The 26740-nt window shown below is 40.3% G+C and overlaps 2 protein-coding genes across 4 annotated transcripts in view; one reads left to right on the top strand and one right to left on the bottom strand.

Moving 5' to 3' along the window:
- Nucleotides 1–17370, bottom strand: part of camk1b (calcium/calmodulin-dependent protein kinase Ib) — a 37900-nt gene extending 20530 nt beyond the window's left edge. The window contains exons 1-2 of the mRNA XM_041950773.1: nt 17289–17370; nt 11275–11388 (exon numbers count right to left, since the gene is read on the bottom strand). Coding sequence (XP_041806707.1) covers nt 11275–11360 — 86 coding nt within the window. The 5' untranslated portion in view covers nt 11361–11388; nt 17289–17370. The remainder of the gene's footprint in view (nt 1–11274; nt 11389–17288) is intronic.
- Nucleotides 17371–19051: 1681 nt separating this feature from the next.
- Nucleotides 19052–26736, top strand: nek4 (NIMA-related kinase 4). 3 transcript variants are annotated; one of them, XM_041956383.1, is made up of 16 exons: nt 19052–19341; nt 20193–20459; nt 20567–20764; nt 20864–20971; nt 21427–21581; nt 21755–21890; nt 22890–23534; nt 23619–23669; nt 23822–23971; nt 24073–24231; nt 24568–24634; nt 24786–24898; nt 25106–25197; nt 25380–25597; nt 25682–25815; nt 26092–26736. In XM_041956383.1, the coding sequence occupies exons 1-16, from the start codon at nt 19252–19254 to the stop codon at nt 26188–26190; spliced, it is 2682 nt and encodes an 893-aa protein (XP_041812317.1). In that variant the 5' UTR covers nt 19052–19251; the 3' UTR covers nt 26191–26736. The 3 variants fall into 3 exon arrangements, with proteins under 3 accessions (XP_041812317.1, XP_041812326.1, XP_041812334.1); XM_041956392.1 differs by having other exon boundaries at nt 25109–25197; XM_041956400.1 differs by lacking the exon at nt 19052–19341 and adding an exon at nt 19798–19821.
- The last annotated feature ends 4 nt before the right edge of the window (nt 26737–26740 follow it).

The following is a 26740-nucleotide window of genomic DNA, read 5'->3' on the forward strand; positions in this document are numbered from 1 at the left end:
AGTGTGCTCGCTGCCACACAACAAACATACATAACACAAATGCAAACATGTACTAGCAGACCATTACAAGAGGCTGCTGTCACATCCACGCAGATAAAACCAGCTGAGCTCTAATGATTTCCAATGACAACAAAGACCATGAACATACTGATAATTATTGCTAACACACTTTTACATGTGTAATCATCACAAGACAAACACAATTGCTTTTTGCAGACGGCCCTCAATCTATATGATATCATTGCCATGTTTCTACAACAGTTGTAGCTTATTCTTGGATTTAAAAGTCTCCCATCTCTTTTTATGAAAACTGTTTGTCTCGCTGTTACCATCTGCTGTGTTACACAGGTGTTCGTGCCAGTATAAACATGGTCAGTACATATGCAATATTAAAGTAAAGTCAAATACAAAGTACATTTTTTAATATCCATGTTGATAATAAACAAGGAAGCTTCTCTCGCATGCTGTGGTGTTTGGAGAATACAGATCTTCCTTGACTATCTGTCATGTTTTTTTTTCCCCTGTAAATCACGTTTCCCAATCTCTAAACCGACTGTGCCATCTGTCCTGCAAAGAAGTTGGTCAAGAAGGTATGTAAGCAGATGACAAAATGGTAACTGTGGAAAGGTCAGGGAGACATAGGGAAGGACCATCTGGTCCAATCAGAGCTGAGAGATAGCCAACTGTGATACTGGCTCTGAAACATAAAAAAGATCATCTTTGCTCTATGGGCCCTCCAAACACAAAGATCTGCAAAACCAACCCACAGTTGCTCTCCTTATTTGAGAACAAACACTGTTACATAACAACTTCATGTAAGCAAGCACTATGAGCTAGATTTAATGCTCCAGTGAAATACACAGTGCAATTTAAATTCTACACACATGTCTCCAAAATGTTGAAGGGAGATTGGTAAGGGCATCAAAACTCTGTTATTCTGATCCCGTTATGTAAGGGTGAGACCTTAAAGCTGTCATGATCAAGATTTTTATATTAACAATGCGCTTTTATCACTACACGGAATGTAAAAGAGAATTATCACCTGATTCATCAGTTAGTCTCAACTCTACTCAGCTTTTTAGTGTCTTTCAGCTCATTGTTTTGTTTTTTGGCAAAACACATTACTGTTCTGGTTCACTCTCACCACTCTAATCAGCACAGTTTCCAGATGCAGTGGGTAAAAAAACTCGTAGCGTAGAATTATCACCTCGCAATTGTGTGCCTCTACCAACCAGTCAAGTTGCAGTTTACATCCGTGTCTGTCCAGACTAATCTAGCGTGTTCTAGTTGTGTAATGAAGTGAAAATGTTTCAGGATGAATACATATACCGTTACACCCCAAATATCACCACTGTAATAAAAAAAGAGATTAATTATGTTTACACTTAACTGATAACAAATGCAATCTGCTGGTATCATCACTTTTGTTCACTCTCTTCTTAATAATCCCTTAATATGAGTGTTAGCATGCTGCCAGTTCGCCATTCGCTACCAGTAACTGTGTCTGTGGTTGAAGACACAGGGAGGTGATCTCATGACCATATCAAGAAATATGACCAACATAGAGATATAAAGTGATCAATCAAATATCTCATATGCTTGTGTACTGTTATCACTTCCAGTGGGGGGTATGAAGATGGTGAGTCAGACAGTGACACTGGATTTTCACCACTCCTTCCAGTCTTCCTCCCCAACCTACTTCAACATCATGTCTGTCAGTGTGAATGTGGGAATGACTAACAATTTACATTTGGACATCTGGTGTGTACATCAGATACTTTGAACTATTAACTAAACACATTTTCACATATTAAATAATGCTTAACATTTGTAAATAGTGTGCAAAATGCAAACAACTGAAAATCTAGGTATACGTAAGTGCTGACCAATGTTTTGACAATGTTAATGGCCAGTGTGCGATGGGATTTTATACACTGCAACATTACGTGTCCGGATGTGTCAGGATAGTTCACAGAGCTTGTGGCGAACAGTTTTGGTAGGAATGAAGTAGAAAATAAATTCTTATATATACAGAATTATGATGCACTCTGCATCTCTATACAGACTCTGATAAACCCACTGTAAACTATCTGCTTCACACCAAGGACAGACCTAGTTAGCAAGTCGCTGCTAGGGAATGTCCAACATCTCGCAAGCTTAAGGTTGCAGTGGTATGAGATTTTCACACTACAAGAAGTGGATGGGCATTTGTTTGAACAAAATCTTAATAATGATTTCACAAAATATCATATTCTATGTTTCTGATTACAGTAGAATTTATAATTTTTCTAATAACACTAATATGGTAGAATTCAATACCACAGAAAAGCAAATGTACATGACAAGATAACCGTCAATTTTCACACCATAATGTAACATGAATGGCACATGGTACTGCAAACCTAAGCAAGCTAAACACAAACATTTTGCTCAGGAGCTGGTGGAGACAAAAACGCAGGTCAAAGCAGAGTAAATGCTGGTCCTCCAGTGGAAGAATAATGTTGGTCTGTGGTGGATGTAGGCAATCATGTGCCAACACATTAGCCATTTATTGGGCTGAAACTCAATTAATACAACTTCAAGTGCTTTATTCTCCATGTCAGACAAAGACAAATTTCAACTGTTTCAAGTCCACTTACTGAGAGAAACTGCTTTGAAACACACACATGAAAAAACAGTATCCCTAACCAAATCGTATGGTGGATTGTAATTAAGCTGCAAATCAAAGAACATGCTTCCCTAAGGATGTCTAGGACTGGAGATGAGAAAGCACAAGGAAAGTCTTCTGAAGCCAGTTTGCTGATATGTGGGCAGCTTGTCATGAGGGGGAATATGGGCAATAAGGGATTATAACAATGGAGAAAGACTGTGGGAAGATATACATGACAAGCCTGCAAGTGTACTTAAAATTGTTAGGGGGATATATTGCTGTGAGCAGATGGAGATGCATAAATGGGCCAGTGAGTGGACATATACAGTATGTGTGTGTATTTGTGTGTGCGTATGTATTCCAGGAACAGCAGGCTATGCCATGCTGAGCTGTGCTGTGCTGAGACGCAGGCTTCTGTTCGAATTAGGTCAGGGCAGGGCTGAAGGGCTGAGGGTGCCATAAGCAGGGATGGATTTTCAGGATCGGTTTGAAGTTGGAAACAATTCCATGTTGTCATTTTTTAAAAGCTAGTTCAATTCTCATTGCTATGAGAATGAATGTCATTTAGTGTCAGAATGAATCAGCAGCTGATTTAATTTTTATTTCTGTATCCTACTACGCTTGTTAACTTAGCTTAAATGGACCACAAGGGTATCTGCACACTTTCTGAGCACAAAAAAATGTCGGAGCAGCGAATCAAAAAAAGAAGAGATGAAGAGAGAGAGAGAGAGAGAGAGAGAGAGAGAGAGAGAGAGAGAGAGAGAGAGAGAGAGAGAGAGAGAGAGAGAGAGAGCATACCACAAGCCTTACTCATAACTCCGGTATGGTCTTATCAGAAGCTGAGCAGAATTACAAGGGCAGAGACAGTTACGTGTTGTTCTGTGCTTTGAGGTCCTGTACAGGCGCAGGGCACCACGTAATGAAGGAAGGTCTTTGCTCTATCTCATCCTTCTGCTTAGACACAATAAAACCTTGTGACAAAAGAAAAGCTGAGAAAGGCAAAGCAATAAAAGTACAAAAAAGAAAGCAAGTCACTCTTCTCCGGAAAGGCCGGTGGTGTGCATGTGGGACACACTTGTGCAGAAACACAGACATGAGGAGGGGAAGGTAAAGACAACTGAATCCATAAAATTACAGGAATAAAATGGGAAAACGTGATTAGCAGTAAATGGTGAGGAGAGACAGAGAGTTAGGACAGAGACAGAAAAAGCAAAGCATGGAGAGAGACAGAGATGAAAAATAGATGAGGTGGGACAGCTCTCACGCTGGGAGACTCATCTGCTCTATAAAGGTGGCTGTTTCCTTTTGTCTGAACTACTTTGTTAATCATCATTTCGAATTCATTTGATCTGACTCAGCATACAAACACTGAATAATGAGGGAGCGACAAAAATAGCACCTGAATAGTCGGTCTGGGCTAAAATTCCTTCGGAACGACCATTTCTGGGCTCCTTGCTGTGCACACCTCAACTAAATTTTAGAATTACATGCTAACAGTGTGACTGAGGGATGGGTGGTCACGGGCTGCTTTGCCTATTCACTATCTGGAAATCAGGAAGATAGACGTCACAGCAAAGAAGCAAATTAGGTTGGACAATGGGGATTCAAAGTAACTGTCTAACAATATTTTTCGTGACTAATTTTGGTCACAACACGCTGTGTCTGCCTAAATGTGACAATAACTAAGTTCTAAATGGATAAGGCTCGTATATAACATCCAGCACATTCCTAATAGCTGACAGTAGAGTCAAAAATGTTTGTTGCAGATACAAACTTAACGTTCTTTAGTTTTGAGTTGAAGCGGCATCCTAATTTGTACTCATCTCATACAGTGACTCCAACAGTACAGTGCACACGTAATAAAGTAAATAAAGTAAAATGAGAAAGACCAGATAGTCCCCAGCTGTGTCAACCACATTACATTTCTCCTCTAAATATTTAAGTTAGAGCAGGTGACTCACTGCAAATGTCGTTGTGTCTCTCACCTCAGTTCTAGCACCTGGTTGTTCGTACAGTATTCCGTGAATCCCATATGCTGTGTCCCAAACCTTCAGCGAAGTTTCACTTATTTTTTCCATGTTCACTACAAATAACAGCTCATGTCCTAATTCAATTCAAGTACATTTGACACTAAGGCAAAGTCAAAGCCTCATCTTTTGTCGCACAGCGTCTGGTCTTTCACAAATGCACTTGCAAGTACAAGAGCATACATACACACACACACACACACACACACACACACATAGATACACACACAAACCCCAATGAGTGTCGAGTCATTGAACCTTTCCACTCAGAAGCAGAGAGCCCTCAGACAAAGAGGTAAATTAGTGTTAAAACCTGTGTAATGTAGCAGAGGCATGAGTGTGAGGGAACAAGTGGAACAAACGGTACTGCTGTTGACTACCAGTTTGTGTCCCAGCCCTGACCACAATTTACAAAACAGCAAAAATCTGTGTGAATTATGTGCATGGGATTTGAAACATCAGCAATTCTGGCATGTTTAAGGCATCAACAAGACAACACCTATTCAAACACAGAATGAGATGCTGAAAATGAAAGCATCAAGCACTAAAACATTTGGTATTGTATTTTTGTGGTCTTCAGGAATGAGGAAGATAAGCTCACTCTGAAGTCGTGATGCGCAAAAATGCCTGACTGTGGATTTAATAAGATCTTCAGTCTCTCAAATCAATAATAAGAGAGGTGTGGGCAAGAGAGGGCTCCTTGCTTTGCAAAAAGACAAGATCTGTGATGAATGGATGTCTTCTTTCAGAGAGGTGGAAAGAGAGAGAGACAGGAAAGCTAGAGGTAAAGGTCTTTAAAAGGAAAATGCATAGAGGAAGACACACAGAGCAACTTTCAGTTACAAACACATGTGCTCATGAACACACAGTGCAGAAAAACTATAACCAAAATAAGTGTTGTTGTTTTGAACCCTCTCTGTCTCTCACAAATCAATTGTGGCCAACAGTTGATCATAGGACTGGTGAGGGCAGGGGCTACTGGGTCACCAACACGAGTGACAGGAACAGGCAGGCGCCAATCCATCAGGCCTAATGATTTTAGATGATTACAACACGCTCCCTCCACTTCCTCCATCCCTGTGCTTTGCAATGTATTCTGGGCTGAAAATGCTGAGAATTTTCCTTGCTGCTCTTGGCATGAGAACATGTGTAGCCATTTAAATGTCCACAATTTTGTGTAATTTGTTATCAGTAGAGAAACCTCAAAGCTGGCAGCTGAGTGTGGGAACTATGAAAAAACCCAATAAAATAAAGCTGCTCTTTGCTGATTTAATACAGTTAGCTGTATTCTACAGTAATAATATTAATAATATGGTAATAATATAATAATATTTATTCTTAATTACTACATGTGTCATAGACCTGTGAGCTGGTAGAGCAGTTCCAACATAACAGGGTGACAGCATTTATAAAAAAAAAAATCAATATCAATTTTCCAAATACATGACCTGTGAATCTATAACCAGCTAGGTTTGAATGATGACATACTGAACAACATAAGCTGGAGAGTGCCTGGTACGTCAATATTTGACATGAAGCCAAGGGAAGCGCTGGGGAAGCCGAGGGAATCCAAACTTGCGAGATGTTGGCAAGAAGGTCTGGATGGGTGGGTTTCTGTGTGTACGTATGGCATCATGGTATTACCAGATCTCTTTTTCAATTTTGTGAGCATAAGCTTGTTGTGGTTTAGCAGATAATAATGACATAGAGGCTTTTAAAGTCACCATCAATTTAACAGTGACAGTATGTTGATATTTGACTGTATTCTATGTCTTACTGGCAATAATATGGTTTGGTCTTATGCTTAGTTTTGTGTTCTGATTTCTGTGTAATGAAAGCTTTAATTTCAGCTGAAAAATCACTCGTTCCACAGCAAACACAGTGTGAAAGCAGGAAACAGTGAGAACAGAGAGCAGGTGACAGGAATGAGGAGCCGAAATGGAGCTGGATTTCTGTCAGCAGGGATGTGTTTCTGTGGGCTGGGTTGGACAGAGACACAAACAGAGAGAGAGAGAGAGAGAGAGAGAGAGAGAGAGAGAGAGAGAGAGAGAGAGAGGAATAGATTAACATAAGTAACAGAAACGAGAAAAGATGGAAGGCTAAAGAGGATTTGAGTTGATTGCAGTGAAGTGCCGTCGCCTGTTTGTGCATTATTAATTCCCATCTGTTTTGATTACAAAAACACGTGGCAGCAGCTGGGGATTCACAGTGCAAACCCCTGCATGCCACTGGCATATAGTTTAACGTCAACATCATCAACATTCGTGTCACTAAAGACATTTGAAAGAAACAATCAAATGCACTGAAAATGTATCTATTACATCTAAATACTGAAACAAGATAAACAATTTTGTACTTTCAGTCATAGAAAAATTTGGATATGCTCACTGAATACCATTTAAAGTATACAGTTCAGGACAGGTAAATTGATGGGCGTTTATGTTTGAGACATGATGATACCTCAAAAATATGATTGAGGGAGGCTCCAGAAACATGAGCACATTTATAGACATGTCTGTATGTGTGTTATGTTTTCTGTGTTTTCTTGTGAAAGAGAGAGCAAGTTTATCTCTTGCACAATGCGCACATATGCACCCGGTGGTGGATTATTAATAGCAAATCAAAAACTTTGTTTCCATAGTGACAGTTTGAGTCCATTATGGAAAGTGTTTCTGGTTGTTACCAAGACAACAATCCAGCAATGGCAAATGAACACAGCTGAGTGATGCGGTGAGCCGGTGATCTGTCCATAAACAAGCTCAGCTGCAACACTGGGGGCAGGTGGAAAACTGGAGGGATGACAATGAGAAGGTTGAAAGGAAGGGAAAACATGTTCATGCATGTTTACCTGTACATGATAGCCAACATGTACTGTATATAGGGTGCCAACAAAGTAATCTAAACATTTCATGAATCAGACTTTAACTTGGAAGTAACTAACATTATGCCTTTATTGGAGTGTTGACAGCAACTATGCACACAGGAGAGATGGTAAGTGTCTAAATCTGCTGTGACTTAAAGCCCTATTTACATGGGAATCATGTGCGAATCTGCCATGTCCATAATTTGTAAAAAAATCCACCACAAATTACCTTCCATATTTTGCACACGCAGAGGTTATGTGATAATATTAGTCTTGTGCGAATGGGCATATTGGTATTTTAATGTTGAGGGTTTTTTGTCTTTTGCAAGGCTTTTGAATTCTCTGCACTTTTTTTCTGCCCCCCTTCCTGACTGAGAATTATGGAGGATGTGTTGACAATTATAAATGAGTTTTTCAAGAGGCTCATTGCTCTTGCCATTCAGGAAGGAGAAGTTACGCAGAGCCCCCTTAACATCATATCCGAGGGATAATGTCAGTTGAGTAATACAGGCTTTGCATGCGAATGTGCTGCACGAAACACAGAATGTGTGTGTGGGGGGGCAACAGAGGGTTTCATAAACTCACAAAACAAGGTTAGGTTTCATCTTGGGTTCCGCACATGTTCACACAACTCAATCCTGGACTAACAAGGATGTGGATGTATATAAAAGCACACCTTGGGTAAACATCAAGTCTTATGACTCTCAGCATCCATGTTTAAGGGATACTAAAACAAAGACAAGTAAGATTAAAAGTTATATCTAACTGCTGTACACTCAATACAGCAATTTGTTCTTTGAGAACAAGCTAGGGTTCAAATTGCTTCTGCCAATTTAGGAAAGCTGGGCAAACCCAACCCCAGGAGGAACTCAAGAAGACAGAAATGTCCTGTCTTGGTGATGGAATATGCTCAACTATTGCAAGTGCCAAATGACACTTGAGTTTGGACAAGTGCAGTGTACAGCTAGCAGAATGGTGTTCCTGCTCACTTGCATAAATATAGAACAGAATGCCATATAAGTCAGGTTTGAGGGATGCAGCAAATGAGTTATGGTTCACGAATGACAAGCAAAAGGCATGCTATCATACATGCAAGCCAAGCATGACCGCTTTGAGACAAATGGATAACAAACTCACACGCGCAAACACACACACACACACACACACACACACACACACACACACACACACACAATGTCCTTAAAAGTTAAGAGGTTTAAGAGAGATTCCACAGCACCAAGAAAAGCAGAAATGCAAATAAATAGACACAGGAAAAACACATCAAACCGAACTCAGGGCAAAATACTCCACCAGTATTCCACAGTATAACGGTCCTCTCAGAAAGTGATGCTGATATGGGCTTTAACCTACAAAGATCTTGCAACAAGGAAAGCAGTGTCATACACTAAGGAATTGTCTTCCCTTTTTCATTTTCAGGTCAACTGAAAAGACCGGAATAGAGAAGAAAACGTTGCATATCAAAGTGTAAAAACCAATTTAAAAAAAATCAAAGACTGTGGCCTGTTCCAAAAACACAAAGAAAACAAACACAGGCACAAAGATCTAGCTTGTGGCTCACACTGATACCACTTAACAATCTGATGTATTGCTGCATGAAGCTACATCCTAGCTGGTTGTGGGATAGCGCATTGTCACCTGAGCTATCCCACATTGTCACAGCCATCAGACAGGTGTGCTTCTTTTACGTAAACACAGTTGTATATCAGGATTGCTACAGTTTTAAAAAAAAATCTTGTCCTCAAAATAAAAGCAAAACTCATGCCTGGCAGTAAAAAAACCCCCCCGCTCTCTCCCCAAATGCACTCGCCAGCTGCGCACACATAAACACAGTGAGTGACAGAGAAGCTACAACCCTGATTCCAAAAAAGTTGGGATGCTGTGTAAAACAATAACAACAACAATAAAAAGAAAATGCAATCATTTGCAAATGAACTGTTTACCAACAACAGTCTGACAAAGTGTTCCTGAGCCCATTGCTTGTGAACCACTGAGCCTTTCCAGAATGCTCCTTTCATACCCAATCATGATACTATCACCTGTTACCAATCAACCTGTTTACCTGTGGAATGATCCAAACAGGTGTTTTTGGAGCGTTCCATCTTTCCAGTCTTTTGTTGCTCCTGTCCCAACTTGTTTAACATGTGTGGCTGCATCAAATTCAGAATAACAAGATATTTACAAAAATCAATGAAGCTGATGAGGTAAAAAATTAAATATGTTGTCTTTGTGCTGTAAATTGACATTATGTCAAAAATGATTAGCAAATGATCACATTCTGTTTTCTTTATGTTTTACACAACATCCTGTTTTTTTTCGAATCATGGTTGTAGAATGCAAGGTTGGAACTGACGTCAAGTAAAAGTCATTACTGTAAGTGTTTTTACATATAGTTTTTCTTATACAGTGACTATCGCTAAAAGTGTGATTAAAGCACCAGTTCATACTTACCCAGCAATAACACTCCTCTTTGTGTGTATCGGGTTTGTGTCAGATTAAACTGAACTCCGTGTTCATTTATGAGGCTGTATATTGAGTGGTGCTGTTCATTCTGAATTACGTTTCCCTAAAAGGTGTTTTCTAATGCTCTCTCTATCATTCTCACTCATTTCCATGCAGGCAGCAGAATATCAGCCTGTCAGTGTCATGCTTTGTGGCTGGTTTGTTGACAGTGTGTCAAAAAGGTAAATCAACAGGGTTCTGATGACACTGTGTCAACAAAAGTGAACATTATAAGCTTCACAAAAATATACTGTAGTGCTGTTCAACTACTGAAAATTTACTGCAGGTTTGGTGTATTAAATTGCATTAGAGTACACACACTGCCCGCTCCCAAATCATGTTGTTAAAATATCCTTTTGATTACCCTGAGAAATGGAGTTTTGCTCCAAGAACCATGTCACCAGGTCTGCAATGGTGCTCGGGACACATCCTACAGACACCTCCTCTACTGAAGGAAATCATGAAGAGACAATCTTACTTGATTTAAATAGGGTGTTTTAATTTACTTTTAAACGTCAGATGGCTTTATAAGATTTTGCAAATGTCTTTGTTTTCAATGTTAACGTTGCAATGAAAGGCGATCTTAGCAGCCATTAATGCTTGGCTTTCCAAACACCAAACTGCACTGCACCGCTTGATATGCTTTAACCCAAACTTACCTGTGCCTCTCCACTTGCCTTAGCATAAGCAGATTTGTTTGGAGCCATGAAATTACAAAACTGGTAAAAAACAGCATTCCTGGCATGCGAACTGCTTGCACCACATCAGGTTCACATTAGAGCTTGCTATGTTCCGATTAAGCATCAAGTTCTTTTATCTGGGGACATTAACAGGAGCAGCCCAGCATAAATATACTTGGGGCAGGGAGACCTTGTCACGAAGCTTGCTGCACAGTAATAAATTCATGGCCAATCACTCCCTACCCAATACGGTCCATCCAGTCATTAAGCAGCAATGGCTGCCCAAATGCTTACCTGATAATTACAAAAATTCAGTCCAAACAAAAGCGTTGACATCAGATGCGAAAATGTAAATTTTCTGTCTTTCATCCAAACTGAGATAACAGTTAACAAATAGGCAATAACTGCATTAACAAAAATGTAAAAACACACACCTTTTACTCAGATTGCAGCAATGTTTCCCAGAGTGTGTAGAAGCCATTGTACAAAGCTGAAACACAACAGGTTTTTTGCCAGTGGCGCTGACACACTTACGTTCCCAGGATCTCTTTGAAGTCATACTGATCCTTCACATCTGTGGTCTTCTTTTTCCAGCCATGGCAATCTTCACCCAGTGGCATCTTCTTGTTGTTACGGTCAGAAACAATACTAGTGAAGAAAAAGGATAAGGAGGAAATGCTTGTTAATACCAAGAGTTTAACTGCCTCCATCCCCCATCTACAGTAAATACTGCCCTTACAGTGCTGCTCACCTTTCTTATATGGTTGACTGTATTAATGTAAACATGTCTTTGGGGGGTAACTGGTATTACTGACATCAGGGGATTTCTTACCATGTTTGCCACTTGTGATGACACACTAATAGTATGCATTGTATGAGAAAACATCTGACATATCCTCTATTGTAAGACAAGGCAGGTCCATTTGCAAACCATCTTTCAAACACATAGGCAATTCAATAGCCTTGCATTAGCCCTGTGACTGTGCATTGAAGAAGAGCACTTCCTGCAGGTAAAAGTCACATAACGACGAGAAGTAACCAAGTAATTGTTTAGCACAGTCAAATTTCATGATACCAAAAGGACAACTTGTACTTCACAGGTTCAGGCAAGGAACAGTTACTTACAATGTTACAGTCAGCTTGACAAACAGCCTGTTGCAACAATTTGGTCAGTCTGTTGCACAGACAGTTGCATGTGTCTCAGGTGACTTAAGAATGCGGTAAATCCTGCTTCCTCTCTAATACAATTATCACACACAAAACGTATCGTATGACACAGGGTATTGAGCAGACGCTCAGTCTGCATATCATCCATTATACTTAAACAGTGTTAGTGATCACTGTTGTTTATGTGGGTCCTGCATCTGCAACTTCAAGGCGGTTGCGTTTCAGCACCATTCCAAGTGGCTGCTGCAATGCTGTGGTTGCTTTAAGGTTCAATATGGGAGACAGTGCAAGGGATCTGGTCTAAATACGTACATAGAATTTAACTTTTTTATTTGGATATATAAAAAATTATAAAAAATGTCCTGCAAGTCATGTTCACGTATCTTTATAATCAACCGGGGTGGAATTTATGATAGAGAGGGGTAAAAGTCATGGACAATATCTACTAAGTTAATAAGTAAACTATAATTTCACTCTGGTGATCTGATTGTTGGTGTAGAAATATATATATATGACTTCAAGTACACCACGGTTCTGCTTAGTGTCAGAGCAACATAAAGCCCATGTTCTGTGGACCCAGGTCACATAACTCAAGCAAACCTGGTGCTTACTTTGGTGTGATACTGGTATAGTCAAACTAATAATGCTGGGACTGAAAACTTAAGATTAGTATGGAGAAGCAGACTCAAAAGACACAAAAACTGAAAAGCTTATGTGTCTATGACATGTCAGCTTAGCTGTAATGTGTCTCTTACTTTACTGAGCTTATGTAATGCTCAAGTTGAACTGGGCCAAATCAAGTGCCATATCAAGGTATAGAGTACAAAACACTCCTACCTTTAACTGTTAGAAGAAGACACAAACAATGTTAATACTTAGTTTCACTTTCTCAGATTTTCTCAGGGGGATTTGTAACATTCAGATGTTTGTTCTCAGCACACTCTCAAGAGAGAGAGTGTGATCACAAAGGACCCTGCTGTCACTGCTATCATCATCTAAACCCAGAAAGTGCCTATAACTCAAGACCCGGAAGACTAAAATAGCCCTGTTCATATCAGCATGCCTCACTCCTTTTCTGTTCTGCTGCCTGCCTGGCAACTTCACAGTCTCTCTACATCAGATGATGTAATGTATTGTTCTCGATTGTGCCACAGTCATTTCATTAGAGACAATATAATATAATAACTTTTAATAATGTCATTATGGGTTCAGAGTCAACTCATTTCAGTTGTGTGTACGAGTGGCATTAAGCAACATACCTGGGAACTGTTGTTATCTCAGAATAAATGTTAAAAAATAAATAGACAGCACGTGGCCTCTTCTAGCTCCACTGAGGTGCAGTCACTGACTGATGCACACACTAGCATAGATTGCATGCATGCAAGCACGCAAAAACACGATGGCTCTCTTGCTGCCTTCACTAATGTCAGAAGTCAGCTTCATACCTGTTGTCATGGAAACCCTAAGGAGCTGCTATGGTATCTCAGAGTCTAAATTGCTTTAGTATCTAATGGCAGGTGGCAGGTAAGGTGGAAATCGTTCCACGGACTTTGATAGCTGGCTGCAGAGTGTTGTTCAGTAAAAAATAAAACACACACACAAGAGCATCCAGTGGATTAGAAAGAACACTAGACACACACTAGAAGCAGTGAAAAATTATTAACCTGATAAGGTATAAACTGCATACAGTACAATGCTTCCCCGTGACTTTAGGTCTGATTTTAAATGTCATATTCCTTCACAAGTACTTGGACCATTTTCGGTTCATGATTGGAGGTAAAACTTTGCGTGTATCTAAACTTACTTAACAATGCCACCTAAACTACTCGGAACAAAGCTTACAGTTTTACATTTAAATTGATATCTGAGTCATTCACCATTTCCTCCACTGATATTTGCATGCCATTTAAAACAACTGAAGCAGAAGGAAGTATCTCTAAATTAGCAGCATGCAAAGTAACATGCTTGGGGGAAGCAGTAAGAGGAAGTCCAGCCAAATGTGTGTAAACCCTTTACTGGTAAACCCTGAGGCCTATTCCTGCAGTCCAATAACTACAGTAGGGGATAAACAAACAATACATAGTAGACTGTAACTCTATCTTCAACTTGACACCAGTCTCTTTCTGTGGAAACTGAGGATCCATTACCAAGCATGATTTTCTCCTCCAAATGTTTTTATTGAGAAATGGTCTGTAGTAGGTCACTGTGTACTACTCCAAAAATACAACAGAATACAGGGCAGTTTTTGTTCATATATTCTGTAATAATTATGCAAATAATCATTGATTACTTATTCATTAAGTACAAATATGATGTTACAGCCTCTTTAACGTGAGGATTTGCTTGATTTTCTCTATTCAAAATTGATGGTAACAAAAATTCCTTTTTACTTTTTGACTATTAAATTAGACATTATTAATCAGGCTTGGGTAGACTGTGATAGACGTGTGTCAATATTTTGAGCATTTTATAAACTAAATGATTGACAGTGAAAAGAAAGCAGGATTAATTGAAAATAAAAAACAATAGCTGCAACTCTGTCTCCTGACCAGCCTTTTTTAGGCAGGGCATCACAGTTGTCCTGTTTAAAGAGTAGTAGCCTTTAAGCTAAAAATAACCGCAACAGCCCGAGACCATTCAGAGGACGCTGAAGTCAGAGAAAGAGTGAAAACACGTCTCACATAGTGCTTGTTTGTAGCATCTCACTTTGCTCATATGGAGATTCATGTTAATTCATGCACTGAGGATGGGTGATATTGAACATCAAAGATATTTAAACATCAAAGTTATTGAAATACTATGAATGCATCAACCTTTGCTTGCCACTGTCTGCGTTTGTTTTCGTAGCAAACTGCGTACCCAGGACATACCAACATGTACCTAAAACTCCTTCATAACACTTGGATTTCACTTCAGTGGCACAAACATCTGCTTATATTTTATATCAGGCGACTTTCAAATAACACATTTCAAACAATTGGAGCATTAAGGACAACGTCGAGTGGGGGGGTGGGGGTCTGTTTTTCATACAGGTAAATGCCATAAACAGCAGAATAAGGTTCAAGTTTAAGACACGCAGGAGAAGATGGGGGCAAGTTTTCAAAAATACATGGGAGAGAAGAGGGGAGAGACACATGCAGGTATCGTATGAGCATGTAGAGGGCCGAAATCAGCCCCTCCATGTCCACTGATGACATGACTTTTGGCCGGCAGGTGAAGGTAAGCTGCTCAAAACCCAAGAAGCAACAGGATTGAAGAGGCTTGAGACAGGGAGATGCACAATACCATAACCACATTCCCTGAGTAGTTTGTGACATGCAGCATTCACCCTCGTTTTACACAGAAGAGAGTTACTGTACTCACTGGTTTCCCATTCCTGTGATGTGCGGTGGACAGAAAAGACACAAATACACACACACACACGGCCGCTGTTAAACGTGATGAAACGACATATAGTTAGGCTGTGCTGTTCAATTTGCCATGGTGTGTTAAAATACTTTGACAACACTTGCATACACACATGCACACACACAGCATCAAACATAAAAACAGATAAACTTATGTTAACACAAGAAGCTTAACTGAAACTAACATCTCTGGAAAAATCCACTTGTTTTCACTGGGTGGCTCACAAAGTGCTGATAATAAGTGTTAATTCTCTTTTGTCTTTAAACACGGACATATCGATTTTGGCTAACGTATTATCACGTCACATCTCTGCAGACAAAGGAAGGCACAGCTCCAAACTGTAGGGAACTCTGCTGCCAAGTTACGAACAAGGACTCGTGCCAAAGGACTGCATTCCCGTTGAAGCAGACGCACTACACAAGAAACCAAATAGAAACGATCTGAAATGATTTTATTTGACTACTTCTTTTCAAGGCTTTATTCAGTCAGGTGCAAAGCAACGTCTCTGATCTTCTAATGCATTCAGAGCACCAATCTGTAATCTGGCCTGAAGACCAAAGCTGAGCAGTCTTTTTCACATCCAGCTGGCCAGGTGTTGGATCGCATTTCATACAATATAATGCATTGCAATGTTTCCCAACATTTGTTATTATTTACCTTGACAGCATTATTGTCTCTTTGGAATTCAAGCAAAGAGATACAGGTCGACCAGGGTGGAACGCAGGTCCAAAAAAAAAAAAAAAAAAAAAGAAATTCTGTAGCACAACAAGTACAACAAATAAAAATGCTTCATTGGGTCAAACGGTTGCACTGATGGAGTAGTGGGCGAGCGCTTGATCCTGCGTGCCAAGAGCAGAGCAGCATGTTTAAAAGCACGAGCACAGAGAGAGCAGTGAGGCGGCACTTTTGCTTATTAACTTGTTCATCTGCATTAACTATTATAGGAATCAGAAAACTATCCAACTAATCACAAGCCTTCCCTTCAACAGCTGGCAACTGCTTGCCCCCCCCCCCCCCCCCCCCCCCCCCCCACCCACACACACACACACACACACACACACACCCATCATCATGCTCCCATTGGCTGCCTGAGAGATTTACTAACAGTAGTCAGATTGGTCAGCTGGTGTCAATGACGCACAACAAATCTCCTCTCAAAGTGAGCTTATTAATTGATGAGCAGACTTCTCCTCACAAGATCCCATAGACAGAAGAGATGAGGAGGTGTGTGTGTGTGTGTGTGTGTGTGTGAGAGAGAGAGAGAGAGAGAGAGAGAGAGAGAGCTGAGGGAGAAAGGGAGAGACAGAAAGAGGGAAGGAGGAATGAGAAATGAGGGAAGGGGTAAAAACTAAAAATACTCAAGCGGTGGAAAATTACACATCACATCACGATTATGGAGAAACCCTTCGCGCCATTTCTGCTGCAAAGATAAACAACAACACCGGGAGGGATCTCTCAAGTCATAACTTAGAGTGATGGTGGGCGGACCATACTGCATAAACTTGACTTTATTACACTACATGAATTCAGAGAGCAGAAGAAGAGCCTATCTCTCTCTCTCTCTCTCTCTCTCTCTGTCTCTCTCAGGCCCTCGCATATTCCCTGTCAGTATCCGATTTTGGAAACTGCAGCTTCAGTTACACAGAGGACCTCTTGATATGAATGAGAGGACATCTGCACAATTGACAGTTGCTGTTAACTGCAACAGCCTCCCCTGTGGTAAAGCTAAATATAGTTATAATTTATGCATTAAATCTCCCTCCGAGAGTTCATCTAAACGGAAAAGTCCACAAAACAACGGAGTCCATGTAAAGCGCCAGTAGAGGTTAGCTAACATTCCTCACTGATAAACGTTACTCGGAGCTGTCTAAAACCATAGAGGAAGAAACCACGCTCCGACCTCTCTCTAGCTTTAGTGGACAAGTCGGAGGTGAAAGTTTGTGTCATGAGAGCGAGGCCGCAGTCACTCCTACCTGAAATTTAGCAGTCACTGAGGTCCAACGGCCGCGTCTAGTATCTGTCCGTCTCTCCGGCTCGGTGCGCTCTCACGCGGAGCTTGTACTCCGCTTACCAGCAGCGCTCCTCCTGACGTCAGCTCAGGGCGGGACGGCAAACGGACCAATCACCGCCCGAGCTGTGGCGCACAGGTAAACAGCTCTGCCACAGGATTGGTCACCTCTCCCCACCCGCAACTCCCGTGCTGTACTTAAGCATAAAAAGGGCTTGAAGGTGAGTTGTTGGTGTGCAGCTTTGACAGTGAAAGTAACGAATGAGCCCTGTCCATGCTGTTGCTGCTATTACTGGCTAAAAAAGTGTACACATGCAAGGAATCTGACTCAGGTTTTTGGTTGCTCTCAGTGTTGCACATTTACAAGAACTAGCCTATTTACAGGAAGACAGCAATAGACATGCACCACAAAGCTGAAAAAAACTAATAAAACTGCTGATAAAGAAACTATTATGCACATAAAAGTAGGTGACAGAATAGGTACGAAGATATACAAGAAGAAACAATGACCAACAATGTATATATACAAGTCAAGTGTTTCTGTAAATGTAAAGGAAATAGTGCAAAAGAATAAGTACTGAAAGTAAAATTAGTCGTGGTCGTAGCATAGTGGCATTAGTAGTCACAGTGACAATTGTAATGAACTTGCAGTTGCATTATCTCTCAAACTCTGGAACACATAACCTAATAATGAAAATCTAGATTTTGATCAAGTAATACGGTGCACAAAAACGGAGAAAAGCCACAGAACAAGGTGCCATTACTGTTGTAGAAGACTAATGGCAACCGTCAAAGCGGCCAATTTTTATTTGAGGCTGTGAAAAATTTCTTAATTGCTGCCTCCATTTCATGCATAGCATCTTGCCTATGTTGCATGTTATTTATCTTATCTTGTATGCTTCTGAATTTTAATTTAAGTTAAGTGCATTTGTTTCTTCGCGTGTCTCAATCCATGCTCAACTGAGTCTACGCTTTTGTCCTGGATATGCATGTTTTTTGTGTTGTATCTTTGTTTAATAACAGAACAATAATCGATATTAAAATCAATTTAACTAGTTTATTTGTGACGATGCCTCAAAATAAATATTAGAATGAAGCACGAACGACTGACTTCTCCATGTTGCTGTACCCTGCCAGGTTCGCACCACTTGGATACGCTGACGTCGTGAGGCGTCAGTTTACGGTAGTCTAGTGCGCCATCTAGTGGATTGCATGACTCCAAACATATATATATATATATATATATGCTATTTTTCTTAATTTCCATGCACTGAAGATGTTTGTCTTTTTCATGACAGGAAGAGCCCAGGTATAACTCATGACTGTCATTAATGGAGGTTGCCTTTCATTTACGTGTAGCAGTTCCAGAACCTGGTTTTGTGGATGCTGGCTAAATGAAATGGCGCATGATTAAATCCAGGCCTCTTTTACACTACTTTACTTTGGCATTTTACAATTCCAGGTAAGGAAACACACACCACAAGATATTAAATTTTCAAGCTTCTATATTTGTAAATGAAGAGTATCTCAAGAGAAAGCAGGGCATTTATTCCTGTTGTTTTAGGGTTAGTTTTCCTGTAGTTTAGTCATCCTGTGATGTAGTTGCTCTGGTGTCCACACGCAGACGCTGGGTGGCGCTGTGCTGTAGACGGAGGGGTGTTTTGGTCCGGTTGGACCCTCTCTCCATCATCAGCAGTCAACTGCCAGTTGCCTAGTGACGAAAAACTATCGACTGCTGGTGATTTCCTGCGTTTTCAAAATCTCATCGCTGGCACTGAGCTAACTAGTACGAAGTTTTGCACACAGATTTATTATGTTTATTTCGTCTCTACAGCTGGAGTATGAGACGAAATGTAGTCGCTATTCCTGGTCGGAATGCTGTGTAACGTTTTCAGCGTTTCAGGTCGCATTATGAAGCGTTTTGAAGAATGAAGAATAATTATATTTTCATCAGGGTCGTTGGGAAAGGGAGCTATGGGGAAGTGAACTTGGTGAAACACAAAACCGACCGAAAACAGGTGAGAGACGGAACGTGTGTGTGGAATTCAGCACAGCCCAAAACAGCTAAAATAAGCGACGAATAGCGTTTACAGCTGTAGTCGCTCGTCTCTACAGAGACACAGCTACGGTTCAACTAGCTTAAAGTTAGCTAAAGTCGGCTAGCTAAAGCCACAGATTTGTTTGCGCCGTATTACATTGTGTTTGAGATTTATGAAGCGAACACGATAATGTTAATGCATCCTGTTCGCTGGAGGACAAAACGAAACAAAGTCACGTGTTGGTAAAAATGATGTATGGTGTGGGTGTTATTTTCGGGACAATAACGCTCAGTTTTGACAGCTGAGAAAAGTTGTTTCCCGTCACCAGTGGTCCCTTAAGACTCCTCGAAGGGCTTAAGCCAACAAGAACAATTAAATTGAACCTATTCAGCCTTAAGAAGCTGTAGCTACATGACTAATAGTCCTGAACATCACGGTGGCTGTTAATTCTCCTCCAGAGTAAGTTTTGTAGTTTGAATTTAAGCCATAAGATAAGAAAAGTAATTTGAGTTGCAGAGCTCCTTTGTTACTGTTTCACGGCTTGAAAAGTGCTCATTCATATGTGGATCACTAACATTGACAAGATTTGTGAGTAACTGGCCCACATCAATTATTAGATTCTGCCAAATTCTGTTATGTAAATGTGAGTTAAAACTGCAAGCTGGTGAGAAATGCTTCAGTTTCACCATCTCATGCCAATTTTTCACATTAGGTTCCTAGTGTTGTGGGTTAAGTATTTGTTCATGTTTCCAAATATACAATAGGATGACATGTTTTTCTTATTTCACAAGTCAGGGAGAGTGATATTGGGTTATTCTTTTTTTTCCCAGTATGTTATTAAGAAGCTGAATTTAATCACCTCCTCCAAGCGGGAACGGCGTGCAGCTGAGCAGGAGGCGCAGCTACTGTCCCAGCTGCGACATCCTAACATTGTGACATACAGGGAGTCTTGGGAAGGAGATGACTGCCAGCTGTACATTGTGATGGGTTTCTGTGAAGGGGGCGACCTTTATCATCGACTCAAACAGCAAAAAGGTGAACTCTTACCTGAGAGGCAGGTGGTGGAGTGGTTTGTCCAGATAGCCATGGCACTTCAGGTATGCTGTGAGATTGAAAGTGAACTCCATATGAGGGTCAGACAAAGTTTATTGTCTTCATACACTGCTGGGCCATCTTTAGTCTCTGTTGTGATTTTGCTTTGCAGTACCTGCATGAGAGGAACATTCTTCACCGGGACCTTAAAACACAGAACATTTTCCTGACAAAGACCAACATCATCAAAGTTGGGGACCTTGGCATCGCACGAGTATTAGAAAACCAGAATGATATGGCCAGCACACTCATAGGGACCCCTTACTACATGAGTCCAGAGCTCTTCTCTAATAAACCCTATAACCACAAGGTAATTTAGTTGTCATTTTAGTTGTTATTTGCGACTGGTCATAGGAACTGCTTTAATTGTAGTCACTTGAAATAACAAACGGATGTTATTTTTTTCCAGTCAGATGTATGGGCCCTGGGTTGCTGTGTGTATGAAATGTCCACACTGAAACATGCCTTCAATGCTAAAGACATGAACTCGCTGGTCTATCGCATTGTAGAAGGAAAGGTGGGATTCAACTTTTTACAGATTTTTTACAGACATGATATTCTGTTAAGCTAAAGTTTGCATTTTATTTAATTTGTTTTGTTATTTTTAATAAATTATTCATGCTTTATCTGGTGACAGCAGTTGTCTTTGCAAACATATTGATTGACTATTGATCCAAGTCTGAAGTTTGTTTGTCATTTCCTGTGATTGTCAGAAGAGTTTAGCAACATTTTTCCTAAAATGTTTCCTAAACAGACTGAAGTTGGGATTAGTCTTATTCTTTCCTAAATAACCATAGATGAATAAGATATAGGTTTATTGATTGGTAACTTCAGCCATCTTGATCAGGAATTTCAGAAAAAATTTTCATAATGAATTCACTCCCAGTTCACTATGAACTATGAAGTCTCATTCATGGATTTTTTTAAAAATTAAATACATTTATACATTTTTTTCTCTGATTATCTCATCAGCTGCCACAGATGCCCAGTAGGTATGATCCCCAGCTGGGAGAGCTAATCAAGAGCATGCTGTGTAAGAGACCTGAAGACAGGCCTGATGTCAAACTTATCCTCCGGCAGCCCTACATCAAACGACAAATTGCCATGTTCCTTGAGGCCACTAAAGAGTAGGTATCACTAACCGCATACTGCTATGCTGTTATTTCTGCTTTCTTGAAGGCAATTTATTATTTGCAAAAACCCTACCCAGTGCTTTTCTTTTTTGTCTTTTGCCGTCTTTTTTTTTTTCTCTGTATACTTCAACTGGAATACTTTTCCAATTTGTTTTGGTTCTTACCAGAATAACTGCCAAGTCAAAAAAGAAAGCTGTGGGTGGCAGTGGTGATTGTAAGGCCACCAGTGCATTGTCAGTGGTGTCATCTCAGCCAAAACCAGAGAGAAGTCCCCAACCGGAACCTCTTGCCAGGGTAAAACGGGTAAGTGACTACAGAATAATAACGCTGCTTTAACACAGAAAACTCTGCTATCATACTATAATATTTGACAATATTCCCATACTAACTAATATTCCCTGATGTTTTTCAGTCACTCAGTATTGAATTACTGTGCTGACACTTATTAAAATGTATCCTAACTAATAGTAATACACAGGTATTTTCTGTTATCCTCAACAATGAAGTTTCAGTATGAGAAGGACATTTTTTATTTGAATCATGTCATCATGTCTTTTACTGCATTTTATTTTGCCAGCTCATTCATGCAAGTATTTTAAATGAAATGGTTTCCTAATCTCTTTAGTGGAAAGTGTTTGTGTGCCACATGAATATGTCTGTTACGGACGGTTGTGCATTGACCAACCTTGAACAGTGTCGGTTATAATTAATGCTCACAGTAGGCTGCTGTGCTTGGCAAAAACCCAGAACTAACAACAACTGGTATTAATATTTGAAAGCATAATGAACCTGTTGGGGCATTTAATTCATTGATATTTCTTTTTGCTTTCTCAATGAAAGTGCGTTCACTTGGTCACAGTAAGCAGGTGTGGAGGTATTGTTGTGGTAAAAATGTATTATTTCTTAATTTCTTCACTCTAGTACAGTGAAGCCAGCAAGCCAAGTGTTGGATTCAAGTAGTAAATACCTTTCAGAGCCTTTTATTCAGACACAGAATCAATAGAAAATGTGTAACATTCTTGCAGAATTATCTTAAGATTCATAACATGATATTGCATCCAAGGTTTTTCTAAATCGCCATAACCAATCCTGAACAATTTCTATTATATATTTATTCTCATTTTTTGTGTGTGTAGATTTATCCTAGTCATCAAAGCAGCAAGATGTCAAAAACAGTCAGTCAACAGTATATTTCTCAAATTGCTATGCAGTTGAAGGTGTTTCCCAAGTTTCTTCAGTTCTCATGTCAGGCAGGGAATTGTGAATGCTTATTATGGTTTTTCTTTTTCTCTTCATCCTCAGAAGGAGGAGAAATCACAACAACATAAAGTTTGGAATGGTGCCACCGACTGCAACCCAGTCCAATCACCTTTGCCACACAAATCCTCCTCACCTGATGCTCTCAAAGCCAGCATCATATCTGTGGCAACAGTCAGAAACATTGATATTGATCTCCAACCGCAGGAGGCTGAGGACCTGACAAAGAGACAGGAGCAGGGGCTCCAGTCCGTTGTGTTACAGACTGGTAATGAGCCTGTGACTCACAGTGTGCACAAAGACAGCAAGGGAAGAAGAAAACCAGATCCCTCCCCCCCTTCTTCCCCCATTAAACCCCCTCTGAAGTCTGTATCAGGTGTTGGCAGTAGGGGAGGAGACGAGAGGAGGCCACAGGCCATGCCAAACCCCTGTGATACATTTTCTGTCTGTGGGGAGAAACAGATGTCAGATGTGGATGATACCATGGAGTTACTTAAAGAGGCTGACATGCAGAACCCAAAGAAAGAGGTGGAGAGAGAGGCTGCTTTTTCTATCTCTGAGAGGAAATCGGCACACATATCCAGTATAGAAAATATTGGAACGTCTGTGGGAGTGAATGTAGATAATAAAAATGACACTGTTACCCTTCTCAAGGGAGCTCCGACACCACACCATACCTCAGACATCCAAGTAAGTGCTCTTAGTAATATAGGTGTATTTCTGTTGATTGCTTATGTTTTACTATTCTACATGTAATAATTTATGTCTTTGAAGGAAATCCTAGAATCTACTGAAAAACTGTTAGAGCCATCCCCTCCAACACTGGTGAGCATTACATTTCTTGTTGTCATTCTGCAAACTCTTGCCAGAATAAAGCCTATAAAATGACTGTGTAGCACTGCGAACATTCATTGACACAAAGTACAAGAATTTCTCTCTTTTTGCCACAGTGGAAATGTGTAATTGTGTCTGTTTAGGAGCCTGTTCAGGAGGATTCTCACTTACCAGCCAGTAACCTGGGTCTGATCACTCCGTGTCAAACCCCTCTGTACTTCTCATCAGAACCCGCTGTATCACAGCAGCACAGAGGGAGGGACAAAAGATGGACACATGGAGATCAGGACAAGGTAAATATACAGTCCATGAGGCAGATTAAATGTATCTTTTTTTAATCTAAATTTATCTATCATCTTTTTTATTTATCTTTTTTGTCGTCTGTTTCTCCAAGGTGGCTGCTCCTAGACCTTTACCTCCACCTCCTGTTGAGAGAATAGCTGTGGAGGTGAGGAAGAGGAGCAGGAGGAGCACAGAGAGCAAGAAAGCTAGTGTAGCTGCAACCTCCACATCAGTTAGTTCCTGTAAGGAGACATTCCTACCACTGCCACAGGTGATGGTGCTCCTCCACTCACACAGCATATACAGCCACATTACTGTGAAGACGTATTTTTCTGAACATCCATTCTGCCCAAGACACATATTGTGTTGGTAAAATAAACACAAATAGTTATGAATTATTTTTAAGTGTAAATACTTTCAGGCCATAGCTGCTAAATCTTATATTGAAAGTTGAACGGAGTACATATAAACAATGATAAAAACATTGTTTCTGCCCTAATTGTCTTTGTGCTTAAGGATAATGGTTTTGGTATATTGGTGTGTTCTTGCTAAAATCAGCAGATGCAGTTTATCCATCACAGAAAATTTGGGTTTGTTGTATTTTTAGGATCGTCCTCTGTCTGCCAGAGAAAGGAGAAGACTGAGGCAGTCACAAGAGAGTGCCAGCCAACCAGGTACTTTCCAAACTGAAACCAGAAAATTATAGTTAGAACTACATTGTAACTACAGAACTGTAAAACTGAAGTTATAGGCGGCTTGAAAACAAAAAAAAAGTTGGTAGTTGACTTTTGACTTCTCTTGTTTACTTCTATGTTCTTTCTACAGGTGGAAATGTTGTAAGAAGGGCATCTTATGATGTCACATCCACCAAGGACGAGTACTACAATGCCCCAGTTACCAGATCTGTTTCAGACTCTATCACTGAGACCAGCAGTAAGGTACTGCTCCCCCATTGCTCGCTGTGACATTCACTCGTATTTCGTACAGTCATTAAAAGGGAACTGCATTTTTTGAATGTCTACCAGTGTGACAGAAAAAGGCTAGATGTGTCTTGTGAGAGTAATCAGAGCATATTACAGTGAATTTAAAACAGAACTTTATGTCAGAAATGTTGTGTCATAATGGTGGGACGTGTTTCATTACAGCAGGATAGGATGCCGGAGCGAAGGTCAGATGAAGATGAGTGCAACTCATCCACAAGTTCAACTGAACGTTCAGAGGGAGACTGCAGGGAAAGGTGAGAGCATACTAGACAGGAGAAAATAACATGAAGTGCAACTCACCTCAACTTAAATATAGTCACCATATGGCTTTACCCTTCATATTATTAGGTCTGGAAAGTCTGTGTTAACATTTTTACTGTTTCACATTGCTTGAGTGAATTTGCTGTATAATCTATAATTTATGGGTCATCTGCAGGAAGACTGAGTCCAGCGACATGCAGGATTTAGTCCATATGATGACTCAAACTTTGAGAATGGATATTGGAGATGGTGTGAGCGAGGTGGACAAAGGCAGATTTGGTTCTTCTGCATTGCCGGAGTTTAAACTGAACAGGAAGTACAGAGATACCCTGGTGCTCCATGGGAAGGCTCGAGAGGAAGCAGAGAACCTGTCACTCGGTGAAATACCAATAGGTTAGACATTTTGGGCAAAGTTTAATGTGATCAGTCTGCCAGTCTAGAGCTTCTCTGTGTTTAACCAACTTGTCTCTCCAAAAGGCTCCATGTCTGGCCCAGCCAGAATAAGGAGAGCCATAGAACAGCTGAGGACAGATGTGGTAAAGGGCCTGGGGGTCAAGCTGCTGGACAGAGTTCTGGAAATCATGGAGGAGGAGGATGACACCAAACGAGAAGTAAGATTTTAAAGAAGTGATTGAATAATTTCTTTGTTGGAGTTCTGACAGACACAGTGTTTTTTCACTAATAAACAAGGCCCATTGAGACTTTAAGTAAACTAGACTGACTTCTCATCACACATTTGGAATAGATTAACTCGTCCATGCACAGTGAAATATATTTGTCTGCAAAGTTAAAACCCAGTTTGTGTAGACCTCAAGCAGTTCTGAGTTAATTCACCTGTCTTTCATCTCCAAATTGACCACAGTTGGAATCCCTTTCTCTCATTGCAGCTGTGCCTTCGTGACCAGATGGGGAATGAGAAGTACCAAGCTTATGCTGTGATGGTGAGGCAGCTGAAATTCTTTGAGGATATTGCCCTCAAGGTTTAGAGAAAACACTGTATATAAGGGAGAACACATATTTGCATCTCTGTGATACTGCTTTTTAGACATGTTCATGAGCAAGTGTCTTGATAGATCTTGTCTAACAGGAAGCTTTGTCTTTGGGAGAAATGTGAAACAGATGACCTTGCTTGTGTGGCATTGCCACGTTCTTCTTCCTGCTAGCGTGCAAAATTATCATCTATGCTTCCAGGTTATGTCATGGAATTGCCACAATGCAGCTGCCCTTGTGTGAGAAGTCTTATGTAAATTACTGTGTAAAGTTTTCTTTTTTAACTCATCCTTCAAACACAGAATTTGTAATTATTCCTGTAATTATCAGGATGCCTATGCATAGATGTTGAAACACTCCTTGTCTTTTTACTTTTTGTAGTGGATACTCATTACATATAATGCTGTTCTACGTTGTACTTATGAAGACACTAGCTCCAACTTCTGCTGCTGTATTGTATTTCCTTAAACATGAAATCATGTAATGTAGATGCATTGTAGATATTAACGTTTGAATTATTTCTAATAAATCCTACATATCCATTTT

The sequence above is a fragment of the Chelmon rostratus genome, chromosome 2, assembly GCF_017976325.1.
Source record: "Chelmon rostratus isolate fCheRos1 chromosome 2, fCheRos1.pri, whole genome shotgun sequence".
Taxonomy (NCBI): Eukaryota; Metazoa; Chordata; class Actinopteri; order Chaetodontiformes; family Chaetodontidae; genus Chelmon; species Chelmon rostratus.

Coding starts and splice junctions, on each gene's coding strand:
- nek4 (XM_041956383.1), top strand. CDS start 19,252: ATGAAGAATAATTATATTTTCATCAGGGTCGTTGGGAAAGGGAGCTAT. Junction 24,899..25,105: donor TCACTGAGACCAGCAGTAAG/GTACTGCTCCCC, acceptor GTTTCATTACAG/CAGGATAGGATGCCGGAGCG. Junction 25,816..26,091: donor AGGATGACACCAAACGAGAA/GTAAGATTTTAA, acceptor CTCTCATTGCAG/CTGTGCCTTCGTGACCAGAT.